This window comes from Rosa rugosa, chromosome 1 (genome assembly GCF_958449725.1).
Source record: "Rosa rugosa chromosome 1, drRosRugo1.1, whole genome shotgun sequence".
NCBI lineage: Eukaryota > Viridiplantae > Streptophyta > Magnoliopsida > Rosales > Rosaceae > Rosa > Rosa rugosa.
Window position 1 is genome coordinate 45,870,641 of NC_084820.1, and position 21,584 is coordinate 45,892,224.

The 21,584-nt window shown below is 41.2% G+C and overlaps 2 protein-coding genes across 2 annotated transcripts; both read right to left on the reverse strand.

Moving 5' to 3' along the window:
* Positions 1-3,573: 3,573 nt before the first annotated feature.
* On the reverse strand, positions 3,574-4,511 carry LOC133738749 (umecyanin-like). Its single transcript, XM_062166346.1, has 2 exons — positions 4,212-4,511; positions 3,574-4,045 (listed from the first exon to the last, which is right to left on the reverse strand). The coding sequence occupies exons 1-2, from the start codon at positions 4,393-4,395 to the stop codon at positions 3,717-3,719; spliced, it is 513 nt and encodes a 170-aa protein (XP_062022330.1). The 5' UTR covers positions 4,396-4,511; the 3' UTR covers positions 3,574-3,716.
* Positions 4,512-14,306: 9,795 nt separating this feature from the next.
* Positions 14,307-15,820, reverse strand: LOC133738762 (umecyanin-like). Its single transcript, XM_062166361.1, has 2 exons — positions 15,536-15,820; positions 14,307-14,903 (listed from the first exon to the last, which is right to left on the reverse strand). Exons 1-2 carry the CDS (start codon positions 15,717-15,719, stop codon positions 14,428-14,430), a joined length of 660 nt encoding a protein of 219 aa, XP_062022345.1. The 5' UTR covers positions 15,720-15,820; the 3' UTR covers positions 14,307-14,427.
* Between the last annotated feature and the right edge of the window lie 5,764 nt (positions 15,821-21,584).

The window sequence follows — 21,584 nt, forward strand, 5'->3', positions numbered from 1 at the left end:
AGCAGAAGTCAGGGGACCCTGGCTTTTAGAACCCAGAAGCCGCGGCTACTGTAGCGAAGGTTTAATGAATTTTTCAAAATACCATTGGGTACCCTCATGAACTTCAAGGAATTACACACACGACCAGCCTCTTCTCTTCATCAACTCTCCCTTTCTGTCTTCTCTCTCTCGGTGCTCTTAGGCCTCGTTTGGTTCGCGGAAAGTAAGCATCAGGAAAGGAAAGTTGTTCCTTTCCTGTGTTTGGGATGCAAAAGGAAAGGAAATACTTTCCTGAAGCAAAGGAAAATAGGGGGGGAAATGGTTCATTCCATACTCCAAAGGAATCACTTTCCCCCATTCTTTCCTTGCATTTATTACTCACAACATATTATTTTATTCCATTAATTACATACTTTTTAACAACTTTCCGGATAACTTTCCTTACATTACCAAACATCGGAATGGAAAGTTATTCGGAAAGTTCATTTGCCTTCTCATGGGAAAGACAAAGGAACTACTTTCCTTTCCGCGAACCAAACGAGGCCTTAGGACGACGTCGTGCATCCATCGGCGCCTCCGCCTTTGCTCTCCCTGGTGGCCACCTCGAGTTCGGCAAGGAGTTTTGTTTGTGATTTTGATTTCTTGGGGTTTGATTTCATTTCTCTCTGTCCTGAAAACCTAAAATCAAATAGTATCTTGATTTGGGTTCGATAAAATTCTGGGCTTTCTGACTGTATCTTGATCTGGGTTGTTCTGGGTTTCTGTTAAGAGTGAGGTGTGTGACTGTAGTTTGATATCTTGATCTGGGTTGATGATTATTTGTCAATATAGTTTCAATTGTTATGTCCGATTCTAGTTTTTCTAGAAACAAGCTATCATGAGTGAAACAAACTATAGTTTCAATATAGTTTCCAATTGTTATGTCCGAAACAAGCTATCATATTTTGAACATGTGAGTAAGGCATATACAGAGATGGTAATTGGTTTAATTTTTGCAGCATGACTATGAATGATTGGGAGCTCATGATTCCTTTAGCCTTCTTTTCTGGTGATATGGTTATCTTGATTCAAATTTAGGAATAAAATTAGACCTTGGTGTTGCAACAGGGAAGAATTATCTTCAGTGGCATGGTACTCGGGCTGAGTTGGTGGTGACGGAAGCCGAGTTGTGCAATGAGATACTCAGTAATAAAGATGGATTCTATCCGAAACCCAAGTTCAGAGCTTATGCAAAGAAGATATTTGGGAAAGGCCTTCCACAATTAGAAGGTGAAAACTGGGCGAAATCGCGAATGCTGGCCAACCATGCCTTCCATGACATGGTTACTTATATTGTTACAGTATAAGTATGTTGTTACAGTAGTTACTTATATTTTATTCCTTCAAGGATAAGAAAAAATTGAAAAAAAAAAACTACAAGTCCAATGACTATTGATAAAGCCAGTCTTTCTTTTCCCTGCATTGTGGTTTATGTGTTGATCTGGCATGGTGGTATTGTTTTGTATTACTAGAATATGATTCCAAGTTAGCTAGCATGTTATATATATCCTAATCCGTTTTTTTTATTTGATTTTTTTTGGAGTATAATGGCAAAAGAATGAAAAGGAAGATAGGAGAGACCTCTTTGAATGAATGGATGCAGCACGGCAAGAAACGGACACATACCTTACAGAGATTCCAAGCTAACACGCATACTGCAAAATTCTTTGGGAGGTAACACGCTAGGACAGCCATCATTTGCACCATGCGCCCTGCACGAAGTCATGTTGAGCAATCAAAAAACACCTTGTTCTTTGCAAGTTGTGCAAAAGAGGTTACTACTAATGCAAAGGTCAGATAAGGCATCGGTAAAGCAATATCATAATGTGTGTATATGTGCATATTGCCATGAGTTATTTATGTGAAGGTTCCGTAATAGCAATTCTTACTGCATGTGAGAACTAAACATTCATACTTGGATAACCACAGACCAAAATCTTTCTTCTTTTGCTTTCTTATGTCGGTTTTTTTTTCCTTGTGTCCTTGCTTTCCTGATTGATAGTTTACAAGTATACAATACCTTTAGATCCTTGCTAATTTAGTATGTTGCTGTCATATAGCTATTATTATACCCTTTGTCAAGTTTTCTTTCCTGCTCGTTTAAACTAGAACTTGGCATTCATATGTGGTTTGTCATAGGTACTAAAGCTTGGACTACATTTGATAGCAAAGACAGTAATTTTGCTCAAAGTTCAGGTGATGGGCCAAGTGGTGGGATAGAGATGGATTACGATGTAGAAGAAGAATATCATGGCCGGCCATGATGCACAAGAAATGGAATCAATAAAAAATAGCATTACTCAAAGTTTGATGAGTGCGCTTGATAACGTGGATATTTGAATATGTTATGATATTTTTTGTGGTTACTTGATGCCAATCAGAACCAAATGTTATTAATGTTACTAATATATTTGTACAAGTTATTTTTTAAAATTGTCCAATATTAATTATATGGTCACCATGATGTATAAAAATTGAAAGTTCACAAAAATTTATAAGGACATCATAAAGATTAAAAATGATAACAAGCTCATTTGAACAACATTGTATTACCAAACAATCAAAGCAAAATAATCTCTCATGTCCAATTTGGTCATTTCACAAATAAAAAGCACAAGTCAGTTTGAGTTTACCAAACACTTTGCCACTGCTCTTGCCACTGACAGCTCTTATAAAAAGCCAGTTTACCAAACACTCAGCTACTTTGCTTTTCAGCCACTTATTCTCAGAAATAAGCAGAAGCCAGCTTTTCTGAAAAGCCCAGCCATACCAAACATAGCCTTAGTGCCTTCTTGTTATCAACATGTTAGTGATATGCCTTTGCATGTGGCCCTACTTTTTGGGACACAATATGAAAGAGAGTGAGATGTTTCTTCTTAATGTTAGTTGTGAGGTTGTATCGTCACACTCGTCACACTATAGCATTTGATTTTTTGCCCATAGGGGATGATTTCTTCGCTGTGGATTTTGACATGTTGAGTTTGATATCCATCATGAATGAATGGTAGACTTGATCAAGCTTTGAATTGCTTTTTGTAGTCCAAACTTTCAAAAGTCAAGAATGCTGTAACACTCAAATTGTAAATTTTTTTTTTTACATAAAAAGTAAAATAGTGAATAGTGAGAAATAAAATTATTTGTTCAGTAGTTGGGATGGCAGCACTTTCTATCTTTTGTTTGTAATTATTTTGTACAATATTGGAAGATTTTCTGTGCGATAAAACTGCTAAAATTATTATCCCCGCATGTTACATTTTATTAATTTTGGGAAAATGTGAATAAATATTTAGATTTACAGTGTTTCATTTATAAAAAGGATGAACTTCAAGCAATAATAAAAAAAAAAGTGCAGATATGTGCATATATATACATCAGTACAATAGAAATGACATTTTGCGTATGTAAGCTATGTCCCTTCTAAAACATTAGCATATACACGTGTAGAAAGACTATATATATATAACTTGCAAAGATTGTTGATTCGAGAAGGTAAATTGTATGAGCATTATTCAATATTTGTAGAGATCAAAAAAAAAAAAAAAAATTCAAGAACTGATCGATAATCATGCGCTCCAAAAATATATCATCATGCTAAAAATCAAATAACAATCAACATTAACCTTATTGTCTATCGATCTCTCAAAATATCCAAAATGAACAATGGGATATAATAAATTACAGTATGTATATACGCGTCTCTAAAAGAACAATCCCATTACAAGGGACAACGAGCACAAAACGAAACCAGCACAAAACGTCACCCCCGGCGTGTTGTTAGCTGTGGTAGATGGAGATGGTGCAGAAGGAGAGCCTCCGGGTGACGTGGCGGATGTTAAGACGGTGATGGCGAGCTTCTGGCCGGACTGGCAGTGGTTGCCGATAGTACAGATGTAGTACTGTTCGCCGGTGGAGTTGATAGTGATGTTGGCCGGGCCGGTCTTGATGGTGCTGCCGGTGGAGCTGCAAGAGTCGAACGATGCTTTGGGTACTTCCAGAACGTCGTGTGAGTTTGTCGTGAAGTTGAAAACTGCGATTGATAGTTAAGAACAGACTAGGTTAAGTAATTGATCAAATGTTGGAATTTGTAGTTATTTAGAGGACTTAATTGATCATTGAACAATGCCCAACAATAAGAAGAAGATGATGGTGATGATATATGAGTGAAATTAAGAAGCTAGAGATGGGAAACATACTCAGAAAATCACCAACTACGAACTTCTGACCAGACGCCCATGTGACATACTCTTGTGCACCGGTCTGTGGTATGGTCCAGCCTACGCTACCTCCCACCACATGGGTCGTCTGTGCCGCCACACACTGTAAAAACACAGCCGCAACTAACCCAAAAACAACCATCATCTTCTTCTGGCTCTCCATCTCGATCTCTCTAGCTTCTCCTTCTTTCTTGATATGTTTACCGGCCTCTCTTCTCTTCAAATGGAATTGTATCTGAGTACTACTGATGTCTGATGAGAATATATGTTCCAAAGAAAGAATTGAAGCCTATAAATAGGGCTCGAATGAGTGAGAAAACACCAAAAAGGGTGGAAGACTTTTTGAAGTCTAAGACGCTTAGACACGCAAAGCCTGGAAAATAAAGGAATGCCTTGCCTAGCTTGTACGTGCCGACTTGTTCTTCATATGTGAACGCCGGTAATTTCTTATGTGTAAACTGTAAAGTATTGATGTTTAAGTTGTTCGAGTCCAACGTGTGGAACCAAGAACGAAATGAAGTGGCAAGTTCCGACTATTATTTCTACGTAGTGTGGAAAGGCCATAGGTGTGGAAAGGGAAAGGCCATACTATTCAATAATCCATGCTTGACTTTACCTACTCTCTCTTTTAGTCTTTTATTTGAGAGACTATACCTACTCACTCTCTTTTTCTTTACGAGACAATACCCACCATACCTGCTTTATTTTTTTTATTTTTTACAAAAAAAATTATAATTTATTAATTGCAAAAAGATTACAAACCCTGCAGTTGGGATGGATCTATCTTACTTGTGGCTCTTAAAGGTTTGCATGGCAATTTCTCTTCAAGGGCAACAGAGCTTTATGCTGCCTCTTTAGGACTGTATTTGGCTAGAAACTGTGGATATTCTTCAGTGATGCTGGAGATGGATGCTAAGGAGGTGGTGAATTCTCTTAATTACAATGAAGAAAGCTGGGCTACTGATGGTGGTGCATTATTGGCTGCTGTTAAATAATTGTTTCCTAGCTTTTCTTGTATTATATGTTTATTCTCTCCAAGTGATTGTAATCAAGCAGCGCATACGTTAGCTAAACGTGCGCTTTTATTTCCTGATTTTCACGTTTGGATTTGTAGTAGTCCTTATTGGCTACATCATGTACTTGACTGAACATGTTTAAACAAGAAAACTTAAGCACATAAGCACGCGTGAATGTGGCAAAATATAAGCCCATACAAACAAAACAGACCCAACAAGACACCATAAGTCCAGACCAGGCGAGCCCAAATAAAAACCACCCAACAAGGAGGAGAACGTTGCTGCAACGCTGTCACCACCGCGTTGAAAATTGCAAGTTGTTGCAAAGATCAAGAAAATCTTGGGTACACCGCTGATGATTCCAAACGACTTCAATCAAGATCCACAACAAAGAACAAGTCTTAAATCAACTCTGCAACAGAGATCGTTTTCTGCCATCAACAGAGCCAGGCCCAGAAAAACCAGATGAAAAAAAAGAAAGAAAAAAAAGAAAAAAGAACAAGATCCAAAATTGGATCAAAGGGGTAGCCACCCAAAGGATAATCAGCCCCCTATTGCACATCCGAGAAGGTATTTTTCTGTACTATCGGGTGAATGCTGATTAAAGAAGTGCTCCAAGGAGCAAATTTACAGAGGATGGCAGAAGAAATAGGACAAGAGCTGCTGAAAACAACGACAATATGGAGGGATAAGAATTTGATAGAGAAAAAGAATACAAATGTGGAATAAAGAGGAAAACAAAAGGAAATATATCAAACAGACCCATGAAAGAAACGAAGAAACAGACAGAAAGCAGGAAAACGCCCATGACCTCAGTAGAACGCCCATGGAGGGGGAGATGCAGAAAAAAAAGGAGAAAACCCCAAACGAAAGGTTTCAGTAGAGAGAGTTTTCATGAAATCAAATTACTTGATTCCATTACTATACCTACCCTTTGTAGCAAGACATTAATGCAAATTAATGTAGCACTTTGATACCATCCAACATTCTAAAATTCTCAAAAGTTTGAGTCTAGGTTTTTCAGAAATCTGACTTAGTGCTCTCTTAAGGTTTCATCGTCGAATGCCGTCATCAAATTTTTTTTTTTCCTTTCAAAATCACATTGTTGATGCTAGTGGTAGACTTTTGGCAATCGAAATACTAAAAATGGATTAAATCAGCACCAAACCGATCACTTTGGTGTCGATTTTCAGTTCGACCATGCAACAAACCAGAATGAACCAAGCTGTTTCTATCAATTTCTATTGGTTTTGAATAATTTATACACTAGGCCTGCACACAAAGCAAACATTCCTATCTATTTTAACTGAGGTGTCAAATCATTATTGATAGTAAATATGTTTCCCTAGGATTGCACACACTAGATATATTCCCACTAATCCTAGAGATTTCATACCACACAGATAGGGGTGGGTTCGGTTCGGTTCGGTACCGGAGGTGCTAGCCCAAAACCACCTACCGTACCGGACTAGTTTGGTACATAAAATCTTCTCCCATTACCAGCCACAAAAGTCGGTATACCAACATCTCAGTATACCGAGAGACTCGGTTGGTATCGGTTGGTTGGGCCTCCAACCGAGTTTATAGTTAGGCCACAATCCGGCCAGAGCCCAAGAATTGAACCCAAACCAAAGGAGCAAGGAGAATGTTTAGGCCCGCTAGGCAAGGCAAGCCCAGATCTTGCAGAGTTAACCCCAACCCGACACCACCACCGCCGGACAACCACCATTGTTCCGACTCCTCTGCCTGCCCACCACTGTCGGACTAGCACAAGGAAACTATCCCTAGCTGCCGCAGACCCAATTCACCACCACCCAGTCCGCCGCTTCAGTCGCCGACCCCAAACCACCAACAACGATCCAACCTCTGCTGCTCATCGAGGCTTGGTCGTCACAACTCCCCCAAACCGACGGCCGAGATCCGTTTCAATCTCCTCCGACCCCAAACCAACAACAAAGATCCAAATCCCAACCCCTCTAGGTCTACAAGATCTGAAATCCCCCTACGGCCAGAGCCCATTCGACGACAACGGGAGTGACAGCAACAAAGTTTGAGGGCTGATCAGCTCAGATTCGAGAGAGAGACTGAGGTGAGTGAGGTCTCCGTCTGAGGGAGTGACAGCGAGAGTGTTTTGAGGGCTGGGGACCTCGGGTTCGAGAGAGAGAGACTGAGGTCTCCGTCTGAGGGAATGAGGGATTAGGGTTTAATGACTTAATCTAACAGTTGTTAGTTAGATTATAAGGAAATCAACGGCTACAATTAATAATATAAGAAATATTTAAAATAAATATATATTATATTAAATATGTGGTACGGTACGATATGCCGTATTTCTGTAAAATTCAATACCAGTACCGTACCAGTTACCCCATCTCAGTTCGGTTGTACCGTACCACAACTTCGGTTACCTAAATTGTTGGCTATCGATAAACTTGGTTCGGGACGGATACAGTTGGCTGGTTTGTCTCGGCTGGATTTGCCAGCCCTAGACACAGATGCATTTTTTCTCTTTCTCTCAAGAAAATTATACAAACAGTACTCGAACTCAGGCCCACTTTTAACTTCAGTACCCGACTATGCAAAACTATCACTTTCGTACCCAACTATGCTATGGGTTTGGACGGGGAAAGTGAATTAATCTAGTACTATGCCTTTCTGGACTGCGACGTCAAGGAGAGTTGGGCGTCCTGGACCAAATCGTGCGCGTCTAAAATCGTTATTGACAAGCGGTTGTCTCGGTGTGATGGAGGTCTTGCAGATGGCGAGGGATTAAGGCTGGACACTGTAGGTGGTGAAGCCAAGAAGTGTGGTTCGTTTTGTAGGGATGGCTGCACAAAGCTCTGAGTTCCGATCTATGGAAAGTACAAAGATGGTCAGCCTACACTGTTTCATTTTGCAGGGTATGCTTTGTTCTGTGTTCCGCTCTTACCAAAGCCGCGAATCCAAGGGCCAAGGCAGGGTGACAACGATCCTTGCCCTCCGTTCCGCAGGTGTGGCCGTAGGGTTAATGGTGGTTGTCTCGGCGGTGGGCTCAGATAAGGCGATGGTGGCTTTGGTGACAGCTGCAATTCATTTGGTAGCTGAGAAGAGGGTGCTTACTGGTGTCGGGGTGCCCAAATCATTCGGGTGTCCAAATCTGAATTGGTGGCCCAAACCAAACTTAGATTGGGATCCCAAAGTGAGTTGGAGACCTAATTGGCTAAGGGTCTGAATGTGCGCTCAAAGCTAGACTTGGGCTCTTTTATGGGTCAAACTGATGGACTCTAATTCTCTAGGGTTTCGAATATGGGATCCTGGAGGTTTTGATCCAGTAGAATATGTTTATTTTAACATATCTGGTACTAGCGAATCTTCTAGAGTAGTACTAAAGGATGGTTCAAGCTATTCTGTAATGGTGAGCATTGAATGTTTAATGAGTGGATCTATCTCTATGCACCACCCTGGGTATTACTATATGTCCATATCTTCTTGTTCTGTCTTTAGATGGCAGCAGAAGGGTATGTAATAGCCATTCTGGCTTGAGGCTAGCATAAAATTTGTTAATACTCCAAGATTATTTTTTGGATGTATTACAATATATGATTGTAATCAACTCTATTGAGTTTTCTATTATATATGAAGATAATTCCTTTATAAGAGGTCAGGAGTTCGAGCCCCATTAAGGGTGGGAATGGGGTGGGGTTTTTGAAAAAATAAAAAATAAAAAAAATCATTTATTAAAAAAAAAAACGCAGATAATAAACTCAGCTCCATACATATATATTATTCTCTCACCTCTTCCCTCTTAGGTATGTTTTTTAATTTTTAAATTTTTTTTTTATGAATCAATCAATCAATGATTGTCATTAATATTCCGCACAAGCCAGAATATATAGATCGTTACATACCTTTCTGCTGCCATTTAAGGGCATAGACTGACAAGAATATAGTGGTAGTACCCACAGTGGTACATAGAAATAGACCTACTCATTATACAATCAAATACGTAGAGGTAGCGGGGATCCTCCATTAGTACTATGCTGGAGGCGCTAGAAATCTAGGTTCCTAATACAAGGAAATTATTGTAATTTAGACTAACTAAAAAATATAGGAATGGGCCTAGGGCTAAAGAACCCCATCCTAAATTAGAAAACCCTAGCCTAAATTAGAAAGCCCAATAGCCAAATAGGACAGCCCCAAGAGAAGGGGCCCAACTCAAGGCCCTACAAGAGAGGGTTGACCCAAACCCAAACCACACCTTCATCTTCCTGTAGTTGCCCGTACAGCACCACCCACAATCCCCTCCACAAAAAAAACATCTCTTCCATCAGCCGCCCATAAAGAGCACGCCGTCGAGCACCGCCACAAGCCAGCGTTGCCCTGAGCCTCACGAGCTTCCGCCGATGTAGCGCCTTGCCCCGAGCCTCACGAGCTCGCTCTGTCGCCCAGACACCCCAAGATCGACGCCGCCGCCGGGTATGATCAACTAGCATTCCCTGCACAGAAAGCGACTGCAAAACGCTCAGAGATGCCGCCCAAAAACCCGCCACCCACCCGCCTGCCAAACCACGAACCAAACCACCTTCCCCTCTGACCTCAGCCCAGGCCAATGAAGCACCCGTCCGGCAGCCAGCCCAATGACAACGCAGCGATGCTGGCGCTATCCTTGGCCGCCACTGAACAGGGAATGGTTTGGTGGTGTTTTTGCTCTCTCGAGGCGCTAGGGCTAGAGAGACTCTCTCTCACACGTATCTCTTAAGATTATATTCCCTCTTAGGTATGTTATTATTGGTTTTATGGTTTTAATTAATTTGGGCATCAAAATATGAAGTCGTTGATTGGTGTACAGAATTTCGTGTTGAGAGAAAATTGGAAACTCATATATGTAGATTTGAAAGCGCTACAACGACTATATATATAGTTTTCTATTGATTTGAAGAAATTACGGGTACGTTTACTTACCTGGAATGAGAATGAGAATGAAGGGAATGATTCAAGGGTATGAAATTTCATGCGTTTACTAACATATAAAGGTATTATAATGGATGTGGGTTCCACCTCATTATCAGGACTCGATTCCTGAATAAGCCTTAGTTTGATAACCAGGGAGGGGTATGGGTTTAGGAATCATTCACATACTGATTCCTTCCTTCTTCCATTTCCGTTGTCTCCGATTCAAAGTAAGTAAACGTGGCATACATTGAAAATTTTTGCCTTCTTCCATGGATTTTGAGAACCAGATCTGGAAATTTAGCGCTTCATCAAAATCGAACAGAAACTGAAATACTGAGGTTGGTTAAACAAAGTATGTTGGTGTTGAAAGATTATGACCAGTTTAGGTGCCTAAAATCTAGTAAACCGAACGGCTGGTTTGGTGGTCTGTTTCAACTAATTAACCGCGATGAACCAACCAAGTCCAGCCTTAGTTAACGCCATGCTAGCGTGACTGTTTCTTTCTCTCTCTGCGATGCCCTTCCTGTTGATCTAGGATTTGCTAGAGCCATTGTGCAGTAAGACGACCACCATATGGTTGGCTGTCTTCTCAGCCGTAAACTTAATTTAGTGGGCTTCACTAGCACAATTCCAACAATATAGAAGATGTGCACAAGTTTATCAATATGAGAGGTTGGTGGTTCCCATTGAGTACGACAACCTTGCTCTAGTAGATTCGATCCCCCTCCACTCTTAGGAGAACTAGTTCAACAAGGTCTTGCAAAACTGCTGAAGGGAGATGATGCGAAGCCGGAGAAGATGTCATATGAAGATAGGGAAGAGTTGGAGTCCAGGTGTGTTAGCACTATTAGGTTTTATATTGCTGACGATATTATCAATAATGTTAATGATGTAGATTCGGCACCTGAGCTTTGGGGGAAAATGGAGAAGCTCCATCTTGGGAAAGGTTTGTAGACAAAGTTGAATCTAAAGCTGGATCTCTACAACCTTAAGATGGGAGAAGGTGTGAGTCTCATGGAGCACAATAACGTGTCCAGAGGATTGGTAGATCAACTTGCAAGAGTTGATGTAAAGATTGACGAAGAAGATCAAGCCCTTCTACTTCTTACCTCGCTTCCCGATTCGTATGATAATATCACCACTACAATCTCTTGTATGGTAAGGATACATTAAAGATGGCCAGAGGAGATGGAATCGACTCTCTTAACTCATGAGAAGCGGAAGAAATCCGATGATTCCCAAGGTTTCGTCTTTGTTGCTCATGATCAAAATCAAAGGGGAAGATCAACTGCCAAGGGATCTAGAGGACATAGTAGGTCGAAATCTAGGGGGTAGGGAAAAGGGCAAGCAGTGCTACAAGTGCAAGGAGTGGGGACACATAAGGTCAGATTGCTGTTGTTAAAAGAGAAGGATGATAAAGGCTCAGATACTCCATGGTTGGTGTAGCACATGTTTCAAATGGATTTGGAGAATTTCTCACAATCTCAAAAGTTAATTACACTTGTTCTCAATGTGATTAGATATTGGATACTGATTCTTCTCATCATCTTTGCTCAAGGAGAGAATATTTTGATACGTTCCAACAAGTCCAAGGATTTGTGACTTGGGGTGATGGCACAAGGCGTCGTGTCATGGGTGCTGGAACGGTGAAGATCAAGATTTTTGATGGAGCGGTTCGCACTTTGGGTGATGTTGTATACGTCCCAAGGTTCCAGAGAAATTTAATATCCTTGAGCCAATTAGACTCCATGGGCTGCAGGGTTTCGTCAACAGGGAGAGTTATGAAAGTATCACGTGGTTGTGTGGTCCTAATGAAGGGAGAAAAGTGTGGAAGTATGTTCCGTCTGATAGGAAAACTCAGACCTCGAAGGTTGAAGGGAAACAATGTGCACAAGGATGCAGGTATCTGAAGCGGGTCTCGTTTGCAGGCATAGTAGAGACGTTAGTCACAAGTTTTCAAGTTTCAGATGATGGTGAGAAGGTAAACTCTGCTAGGGAAGGGGTCGAGTCAAGGTCCTACTTCAGAGTCAACAAGTGATCGTTGTCTCGGGGCAATTACATATGGTATTGGCTGATTGAATCAGGGGGATCGAGTTATGTCCGAATGCAAATGACTCTGATTATGTGCAACGTGCAAGTACAAAGCCAAAGGAGTGCTTGTGGGTATAACAAGTTGTGTCTCAGATCGAGATGACTTCAGGGATTGAAGTGGTGGTGCGGAGCTCTCCACCAAAGTCGGGTGGGGGAGATTGTTAAGTTTGATGTCTATCCCTTCTTGGTAGAGATATATTGCATGGCAAGAATGCATGGTATTTAGGATTTGTGCATTCAAGGTGACAACTTATGCATGGAAAATTGGTGCATAGTAAAGTGCATGCATTGGGCATAAATGCATGGTCAAATTGATGCATTGGGAATAAATGCATGGTTAAATTCATGATGGACCTTTTAGTCTTTCTATGGAGTTAATGAGGGAGATGGGTGATTGATTCATGAATGGGCATTGATGAGGTGAGTCTAGTGACTTTTATCAATGGCTATAAATGAATGAAACTTGTGTGGAGACAAGAAAAGGAGAGGTCAAGAGCAACTCTAAGGTTTTTCATGTAAAGAAGCAAAGTGAGTTGTGTTCAAGAATGTGAATAGCTGTTAGGGTAGAGTGATCTTCTAGGTTGAGAAATGGTGTACAAGGGGTATCCTTTTGGATACAAGGGCTTGAGTTGCGCATAAACTTGAGCGGTGTTATCTTGTACTTGTGTAATTCTCTCATTAGTAAAGGTGAAACTCTCCCAGAATGTAGGCAAGGATATTGGCCGAACCTCGTTAAATCTTGTTGTCTTCTTGGCTTGATTATTTCTTCTTTCTATCTTTACTTCTATACTTGCGTGGCGAGAGAATTTTTCCCTAGCCTAACACCTAATTGACATGAGATAAGAAATAATAAATGTGTTTATCCAACAAATATGAGAGTTTGATGGATAATGAATTGCCCTATTACATTATACAAAGGTTGGTTCGAGAAAGTCAATTATATTTTTTGAAGAAAGAATTCATTCATAGAAAACACAGGCTAGAATGGCCCAGCACATCAGGGGGATAAGTGCCATTACACTTGAAACAAATCTGCTCCTTTTGCAGGAGCCTAGCAGAATAACATAATTCTAAACTAAGAATAATAGCAGACAAAATTCTCAGTGCCTATGCGCTCGATTGCGGTACACCAAAGAACTTTGCATCTAGATGTGTAGAATCACCGATCATTCTGTAGGCAAAGTACCAAAGCTATGATCCCTAAATACATAGGGAATTATTGAAAGTAAACAAAGCTACTAACATAGGTTCCCGAAAAAACGAGAAATAAAGTGGGCTTAGGGCACAAAACCCCAGCCCCGATCTCTAAGTCCAAGAGGCAGCCCGAAGAAACAGTGGGCTCAAAACCCAGCCAAACAGGCCCAAACAGGCCCTGCCCCAATCCTTCGCATAGCAGCCGGATCGACATGTACAACCCAGCACCGTCGCCGCCGAGACCAGCACCGCCAGAACCACGTCGCACCGCCCGAACCACTCCGTTGCCGATCTCAGATACGGTCAACGGAGCGTCACCGACCATCTAGAACTCCGAATTGGAAACCAAGCAAAAACCCGACAAGGGTTCACCCAAAAACCAGATAAAAACCACCAAACACAGTCGGCAACACCGCTTGGAAGGAATGCAAATCCAGATCCGAACCGCCTCCCATCCCAATCCATCGCCCACATCATCGAAATCGAACACCGGGCTCCGTGTGTGAAGAGAAAGAGGTAAAGAAACCCACTAAACCATCTCCGCAGCTTTGAGTCACCACAGTCGCTAGGAGGCTGCCCCAAGCCTTAACCTTCATCACCCATCCGGCAGCGGAGCAGACGGCAGCAAGGCCAGAGGCCAGACCAACCCCGCACGCGCCGCCGGACGAGTACGATCGAACAGGAAGCGAAACCTGTGCTTGCTAGTCTTGTTTTAGGGTTTTTAGCGGTGTAAAAATATTCTTGTTTATTGTTACTTTCCTTCGTTTTTGGGTTAGGAATATTCGTAGAGAGCAATTATATAAGCATTTATCTATATTCGTAGAGATCTAGATTTCAGGAATAGAAAAGAATTAATCCTTTATTAACAATCATGCGCTCCAAAGATATCATCACGCTGAAAAATGAATAACGATCTCTCAGAATATCAAAATGAATAATGGGATCCCGATATATATACATATCTAAAAGAACAATCCCACAACAAGGGACAACAAGCACAAAACGAAACCAGCCCCAACGGCAGGGGAAGAAGAGCTCGGCGGCAACACGGTGGATCCTGGTGTGGTGCTAGCTGTGGGCCCCGTGGTTTTGGTGGATGGAGATGGTGCTTGGACCGGAGGGCAAGGGGCGTCAGATGTGGGTGAAGGCGTGGTAGGAGTAGTAGTGGTAGTGGGTGGAGGTGGAGACATAGGAGTTGGTGCAGAAGGGGAGGCTCCGGGTGACGTGGCGGATGCTGAGACGGTGATGGCGAGCTTCTGGCCGGACTGGCAGTGGCTGCCGAAAGTGCAGATGTAGTAGTGGTCGCCGGCAGATGTGAGAGTGATGTTGGCCGGGCCCGTGGTGATGGTACTGCCGATTGGGTTGGCGGAGCTGCATGAGTCGAACGATGCTTTGGGTACTTGCACTACGTCGTGTGCGTCTGTCGCGAAGTTGAAGACTGCAAATTAATTAAGAAACATCAGGATGTGAGAAATGGGGATAAATAACCACTAACCATTAACCCCTTTTTGCTACATGATTACTAAAGTAATCGATCTAGAAACAAAACAAAAAGAGATTTGGTTCCTATAATGATTTTATGATTCTTATGATCATATTGATTAACATTGCATTTAGAATTCCATGGAACATATATGTGATGGCGGATTTTGTTTAACTTCCTCAAATTCATGTGAACAACATTAATATGAGAACATTAAACTTGATTAGGCCACGTACATGCTATATTTGATAAAAAAAAGAAGAAGAAAAAAACTTGGTCATTGCTTAGAGTTTAAGTCATTAAACTGTAAAATATTGTTGAAAAAGTTCGGACATACCATCAAGTCAATCTAGATGATTTGAAGGAGCACGTATGTAAAAACCACTAACGTACCCATAATTTGAAGGACTTAGTCAGCGAAAAAAAAAGAATTTAGGATTTAAATGTGATACAAAAAACATGGTAATAACTTAATAAGAATTTCCCCTTGAGGGTTGGTTTCATAAAAGACTGAAAAAAGATTGAAAAGAAGATGATGGTGATGATATATGGGAGTGAAATTAAAAAGCTAGAGATGGAAAACATACTTAGAACATCACCGACTATGAACTTCTGACTAGACGCCCAAGTGACATACTCTTGTGCACCATTCTGTGGTATGGTCCAGCCTACGCTACCTCCCACCACATGGGCCGTCTGCGCGGCCACACTCTCCAAAAACACAGCCGCAAGTAACCCAAAAACAACCATCATCTTCTTCTGGCTTTCCATTTCGATCTCTCTAGCCTCTTCTTTCTTGATCTGTTTATGTCTCTTTTCTTCAAATGGTATTGTATGTGAGTGCTAATGTCTGATGAGAATATATGTTCCAAAGAAAGAATTGAAGGCTATAAATAGGGCTCGAATGAGTGAGAAAGACCAATAGGGTGGAAGACTTTTTGGAGCTTAGACACGGCAAAGACTTGACAATAAAGGCATGCCATTACCGAGCACCGACTGGTTCTTCATATGTGAACGCCGGTCATTTTTATATGTTCTGTTCTGCATTGTTTGAGTCCAAACGTGTGGAAACAAGACCCAAATTAAGTGGCAATAGAGTTCCGACCATTATTGGTATGGAAATTTAGAAAGGCCATATTATTCAATCATTCATGCTTGATTATCAGTCTACCTACTTTTTTTTTTTTGAGACTATACCTAGGTAGGCCTACTCTTTGTAAGGAGCATTAATATTTGGGTATCAAGTAAAATCCCTGCACAACACTTGAATTCTGCAATGTTTTTTGCCCACATCTGAAGGCAAAAGCGGTGTTTGCTCAACTTGTATCCTCGAGCACCCTTAACGTTGGTGTTCATTAATTAGAGAGGATAGAAGACAAAATCTCCGTCTAAACTAGAATTATACAATGTTATTGGCCATTTGATGGCGAAAAAAGTGTTTGCTCAACTCACACCATCTAGCAACCTCAAAGTTAGTGTATATCAAAGAGAAAATAATGCAAATTCAATCACCACGAACCAGCCCCACAACTGGTATATTGATATTTTGCATATGAATATACTTAATTAATAAATTAATTATAAGAATAATCTTTCAGAGCTCTTTGGATTATCACGATCTTGTATGGAAATCTTATCTCATTTGGAACACTATCAATAATATTGTCCATTTTTTGTGGCTGATGAAGAACGTACATAAAATGAATAAATGATTCAATAGTTTGAATAAGACCTCAGAATAATTGCATGTTTAGTCTAAATGTGCAATGTCGATGAATACGTAATAATACAGTTTCCAAAACTTTACTTACATTCCTAATTTTGAAAAGTTTTAGTCTCAGAAGAACCAAATGATTAATGACTTGTTGCTGGGAAATCATATCGAAGCTTCCATGCTCATGCCTTCTTTGACTATATGTAGCTTTAGGCTGCTGGGTATTTACAAGAGGAGAAAAGGATACAATCATGTCCAAAGCCTGAAATATATATATCCAGACCATTGGACAGTATATCCATCACCATAAAGATTTGAATGTTGACTTGTTGCTAACATCCCTTGCAAAACGAAATGGTAATAAGACATTAGAGCAAATACACCCATGAATCAAGCGCAATTTTGCCAACTAAATTGGTACTATCAATTCACTATTCATCCAAAATTAGCAATTGCCTTCAGCTTGCACAATGCACCTATAAAAGGTAATTTGACTGCCAATCCACTATTCACACTTCAAATTTGAATAATTCATTAATTCAAAATAAAGTTAAACTTATAATTTGATTAATTAATTATCATACAACATTAATTTAAAAAAAAAATTAATGAATATTTTTTTTAACAAATTAAATTCTATATCAAGCATAGATATTGTTATCATCGGAAGAAAAAAAAAATTCTATGACAAGCTATAAGATTATCGACCAATCTTCATTTGCTACGTGTTGACTTTAGATATCTTTATCTTACAAAAAATATTTATGATTTCTGATAAGATAATCACCCAATCTTCATATGACACATGTCACCTACAGATATCGTTATCTTCTGAAAATATATCTACGGCATGTGATCAGATTTTTGATCTATATATACGTGACACATGTACTTATCCTAACTTTTTATGTTTCAACATTGGTAATAAATAAGCTTCAGACTTCATTCTCTACTCACACATTCCTCTCATTGTACACCTATATTTATTTTGAAATCTTATCATCCATCTCATTTCCCCTCTTTCTGATGGAAGAATTGAACAAATGGTTGTTAGATAGGGAGTGTGAAAATATGGAAGAGCTCGAGCGGACTCAAGCTACAAACTCTTAAGCGGCTGCTGTCACGCCCCTGATTTTTAACACAATTAAAAATCGATATATAACCCCATAATTATACATGCGTGATCGTTCAGCCATCAATACAAAATACCTGGAAACTTTTTCCTTTTCAAACTACATACACATTGATGCCCTGAACCCACAATGTCAATATTGACCCGACCACAGAGTCATATATTGCATAAGCTTACGAATTAAATTGCCAACACAATATAAAACGTAACTGCTCCTCAGAGTTTACTACACAACGGAAGTCATAAAAATGGTAAGGCCAACCAAATATGCTTCCTACCCGTTCTGCTGCCAACAAGCCGCCTCAGCTTCAGCCACGATCACCCTGACCTGCAAGGTTAACCCCTACACCGTTTGAATAGTGCACCGGGTTGTCACACAACAAACCCGGTAAGCTTTTGCAAGCCCGTATGAGTAACTCAAAACAACTCACACCAAATTACGGGATAAAAGCCCGCACAACTCACGCCAACACGAGGAACATCTTTCGACTCGAGAATAAGAAAAACATACCATGCTTCCCAAAAGGAAATCACAAAAGTCACACAGTGGCAAAATCATATAAATCGTTAACCTAACAATTCAAATATGATAAATCGATCCAACCTGGATAAAACACATCAAATCAGCCCAACCTAGACAAAACACATCAATTCGGTCCAACCTGGACAAAATACATAAGCACATCAATCATACCTATCGTTAACCTAACAAATAGCATATGATTCTTTTAGTCCAACCTGGACACAACAGCACATTAACACACCCTCAATCATACCTATCGTTAACCTAACAAATAGAATATGATTCTTAGTCCAACCTGGACAAAGTACGTACCCAGGAGTCATAAGTAACCTACTTAGATCCATGAAGTACCATGACAGACAGACTAGCACCCTAGCTGATCGTACCCACTTACCCGGCCAACTGCGTGATTCCCTATTTCATGCCTTGGTCACTATCTGCGACCTGTCACCATCTGTGACCTATAATCATTCAGACCCCGTCTGCTCTCGGAATCAACCTTTGGTCACCATCTGCGACCTATCACCATCTGTGACACTTGATCTTCAGACCCCATCTGGTCTCAGATCAACCATTGGTCACCATCTGCAACCCATGCTTTTCAGACCCCATCTGGTCTCAAGCCAACGTTAAGTAAGTCACACCTGACTTAAAACGTTACGACCATCTAGTTCCGGCTTTCCCCATCCCTGCTCACCATCTGTGACCCTTGGTACAAGGACCAATACATTTAAAATGAGTCACGCTTGACTCCAAAATGTCACATAAAACTCAATACTTTTCAAACAATAGAAAACATCTTTTTCCACAATATTGTTTCTATGAAAAGTCCCATTCAACAATAATATGAACCCATCATGCATATTATTCATCACACATCATCCACAAGAATATATATATTTCACGTAAATATATATATACGTAGTCATTCGCTCAGGAATGCCTACTAATACCAACTATAGTTTGCAGTTAAATAATTAACGCCAAAACAATAATGGTAATTTCGTTCATAATGAACCTTGTGAGATTACTCACCTCGAATTCCCGCTGTGTCTTCAACAAAGAACAAAGCGGCCAATCCGCCAAATAACCGTCCAAATACTTCGTCAAGTACCTAATCACAAACGGTTTCCACTTAGTAACGATTCACATTTGATTTAAGTCCGAAACCCCTGTTTTGAACTAAAATCCCCAAAGTGACGCCAATCGAGGCAAAACCACATCCGAGACCACCAAATGTCTCCGGAATACTTCTACGATCGATATGCCAAAACCACAAGTCGATCGGAAGCTCGAATCCTCACGGATCGAAACATCGAACGGTCCGAAACCGTAAAAATCACAACATGCTCATACGATCTCCAAAAATTACAAACAATATATCGAAATGCTCGTATCGACGAGTAGATCGAACTCAGGAACAGAAACTATCCATGAGGTCGCCGGAAACCGCCGGAAAACACCACCACAGTGGCGGCACCGCCGCCAAACCAAACTCGGAATTTGACAAAACTTCCAACACCAAAGTTCTTCATCTCAACCCCAATTTCAACTTTCATAACTACAACAAAGTCCAATTATAAACCAATCGATCGAATTTTACCTTAGAACAAACCGGACCGATTGAAACCCTAGAATTTCAATTCCAAAATTCGGCCTCCACGAGTTGAATCGATGCAAGCCACCTTGTGGGAAGCATCAACGTCCTCCAAGCTCCAAAAGCCCTCAAGAACCACCGGCGAAGTGGCTGCCTGCGCGCGGGCTCGGGAGAGAAAACTGGGCTCGGGTTTCCATTTTGGGAAATCTGGGCTCTTTTGCAATTTCTGGAAATTTTTGTCCTTTTATACTAAAATGGAAAGTTTTTTCGAAGCCCATAACTTCTTAATACGAACTCCGATTCTAGCATTCCGCATGTCCACGAACTCGTATCGACGCGCTCTACGACTTTCGTGAAGGAAGTTTTCGGAGAATCTCAACGTATCAAAAGTCAACCTTAGCAACCCCCCTAAAGTCATACTTTTCAAATAAAAATTAGTCCGAAACACTTCCGCTCCATCCACGAGCCACGAAACCGTCCGATACCCACAATTTAAATTCCGGAAAATCCTCGGAAAGTAAATATGAATTTCCGGGGCATCACAGCTGCGATGGTGGCGCAATATCTATTATCGGAGACACATAGAGGGGGTGGTTCATGACCTGGCCGTGCCCCAGATGTTGAAAGACATAGAGAAGTCCGAGGTCAATTTCTCTAGGAGGATTATGTTGTCAAACATCAAGTGTACGACAAAGCAGGCTTTCAAAGGTTGTACAGAATGCAAAAACATGTTTTCCAACGCATAATGGAGGACGTTTGTGTTTCTGGTGGCTTTCTCCGGGTACCTCACACAGAATGCTATACCGTCTGGGGTACCGATCCAACTCCTAAATCCTGTATCAATAACACACGTTTAGAGGGATAAACCGTATCGGACGGTTTATACCTCTCCGATGCCTGAGTGAGAAGCTAATATAGATGTATAGTAAGTAAATAGTGGATAAAGGAGTTATTACCCGTAAAAGGTAGTTGTGCTAATGCCTTTATACTCAAGCATGTGAAGGAAGTCTCCCCCATCCTCGATGTGGGACACTAGTTGTTCTTCTGATGCCATCAGTCCTCCTGTTGTGTAAATAGTTGGGCTGTGCTGGCCTTGCCCAGGGCCCTGGGTGCCCGGGGTGGCATCCCAGATGAGCCCCGCCATGGTGGGTCGTAAACCCGGCCCATGGCATAGTACATGGGAGTACCGATGGGGCCCAGCCGACAGTGCCAAACTTAGTTGAGACTTCCCTAGTGTGTACAAGTCCCCCAAGTTCCCGTTCAAGATGTTTCTTGGGTGGGGACTTATTATTGTCTCGGAAGTTTGGCACTAGTGTGCCTATAGGGAGTCCCCCAAGTTCCCGTTCAAGGGATATCTTGAGCGGGTTACGCTGTAGGTAGCTAATCTACACGCTACGATAGGGTGAGGGTTGAGCCTCCGGTACCCGATAGGGTAGAGGGGACTTGACTCTGATACCCGATGGGGTAGAGGATGTGAGCCTCCGGTACCCAATGGGGTAGAGAGGACTTGACTCTGATACCCGATGGGGTAGAGGATGTGAGCCTCCGGTACCCAATGGGGTAGAGAGGACTTGACTCTGATACCCGATGGGGTAGAGAGAGGATTTGGCTCTGATACCCGGTGGGGTAGAGGATGTGAGCCTCCGGTACCCAATGGGGTAGAGAGGACT

Coding starts and splice junctions, on each gene's coding strand:
- LOC133738762 (XM_062166361.1), bottom strand. CDS start 15,719: ATGGAAAGCCAGAAGAAGATGATGGTTGTTTTTGGGTTACTTGCGGCT. Junction 14,904..15,535: donor CATAGTCGGTGATGTTCTAA/GTATGTTTTCCA, acceptor ATTAATTTGCAG/TCTTCAACTTCGCGACAGAC.
- LOC133738749 (XM_062166346.1), bottom strand. CDS start 4,395: ATGGAGAGCCAGAAGAAGATGATGGTTGTTTTTGGGTTAGTTGCGGCT. Junction 4,046..4,211: donor CGTAGTTGGTGATTTTCTGA/GTATGTTTCCCA, acceptor TATCAATCGCAG/TTTTCAACTTCACGACAAAC.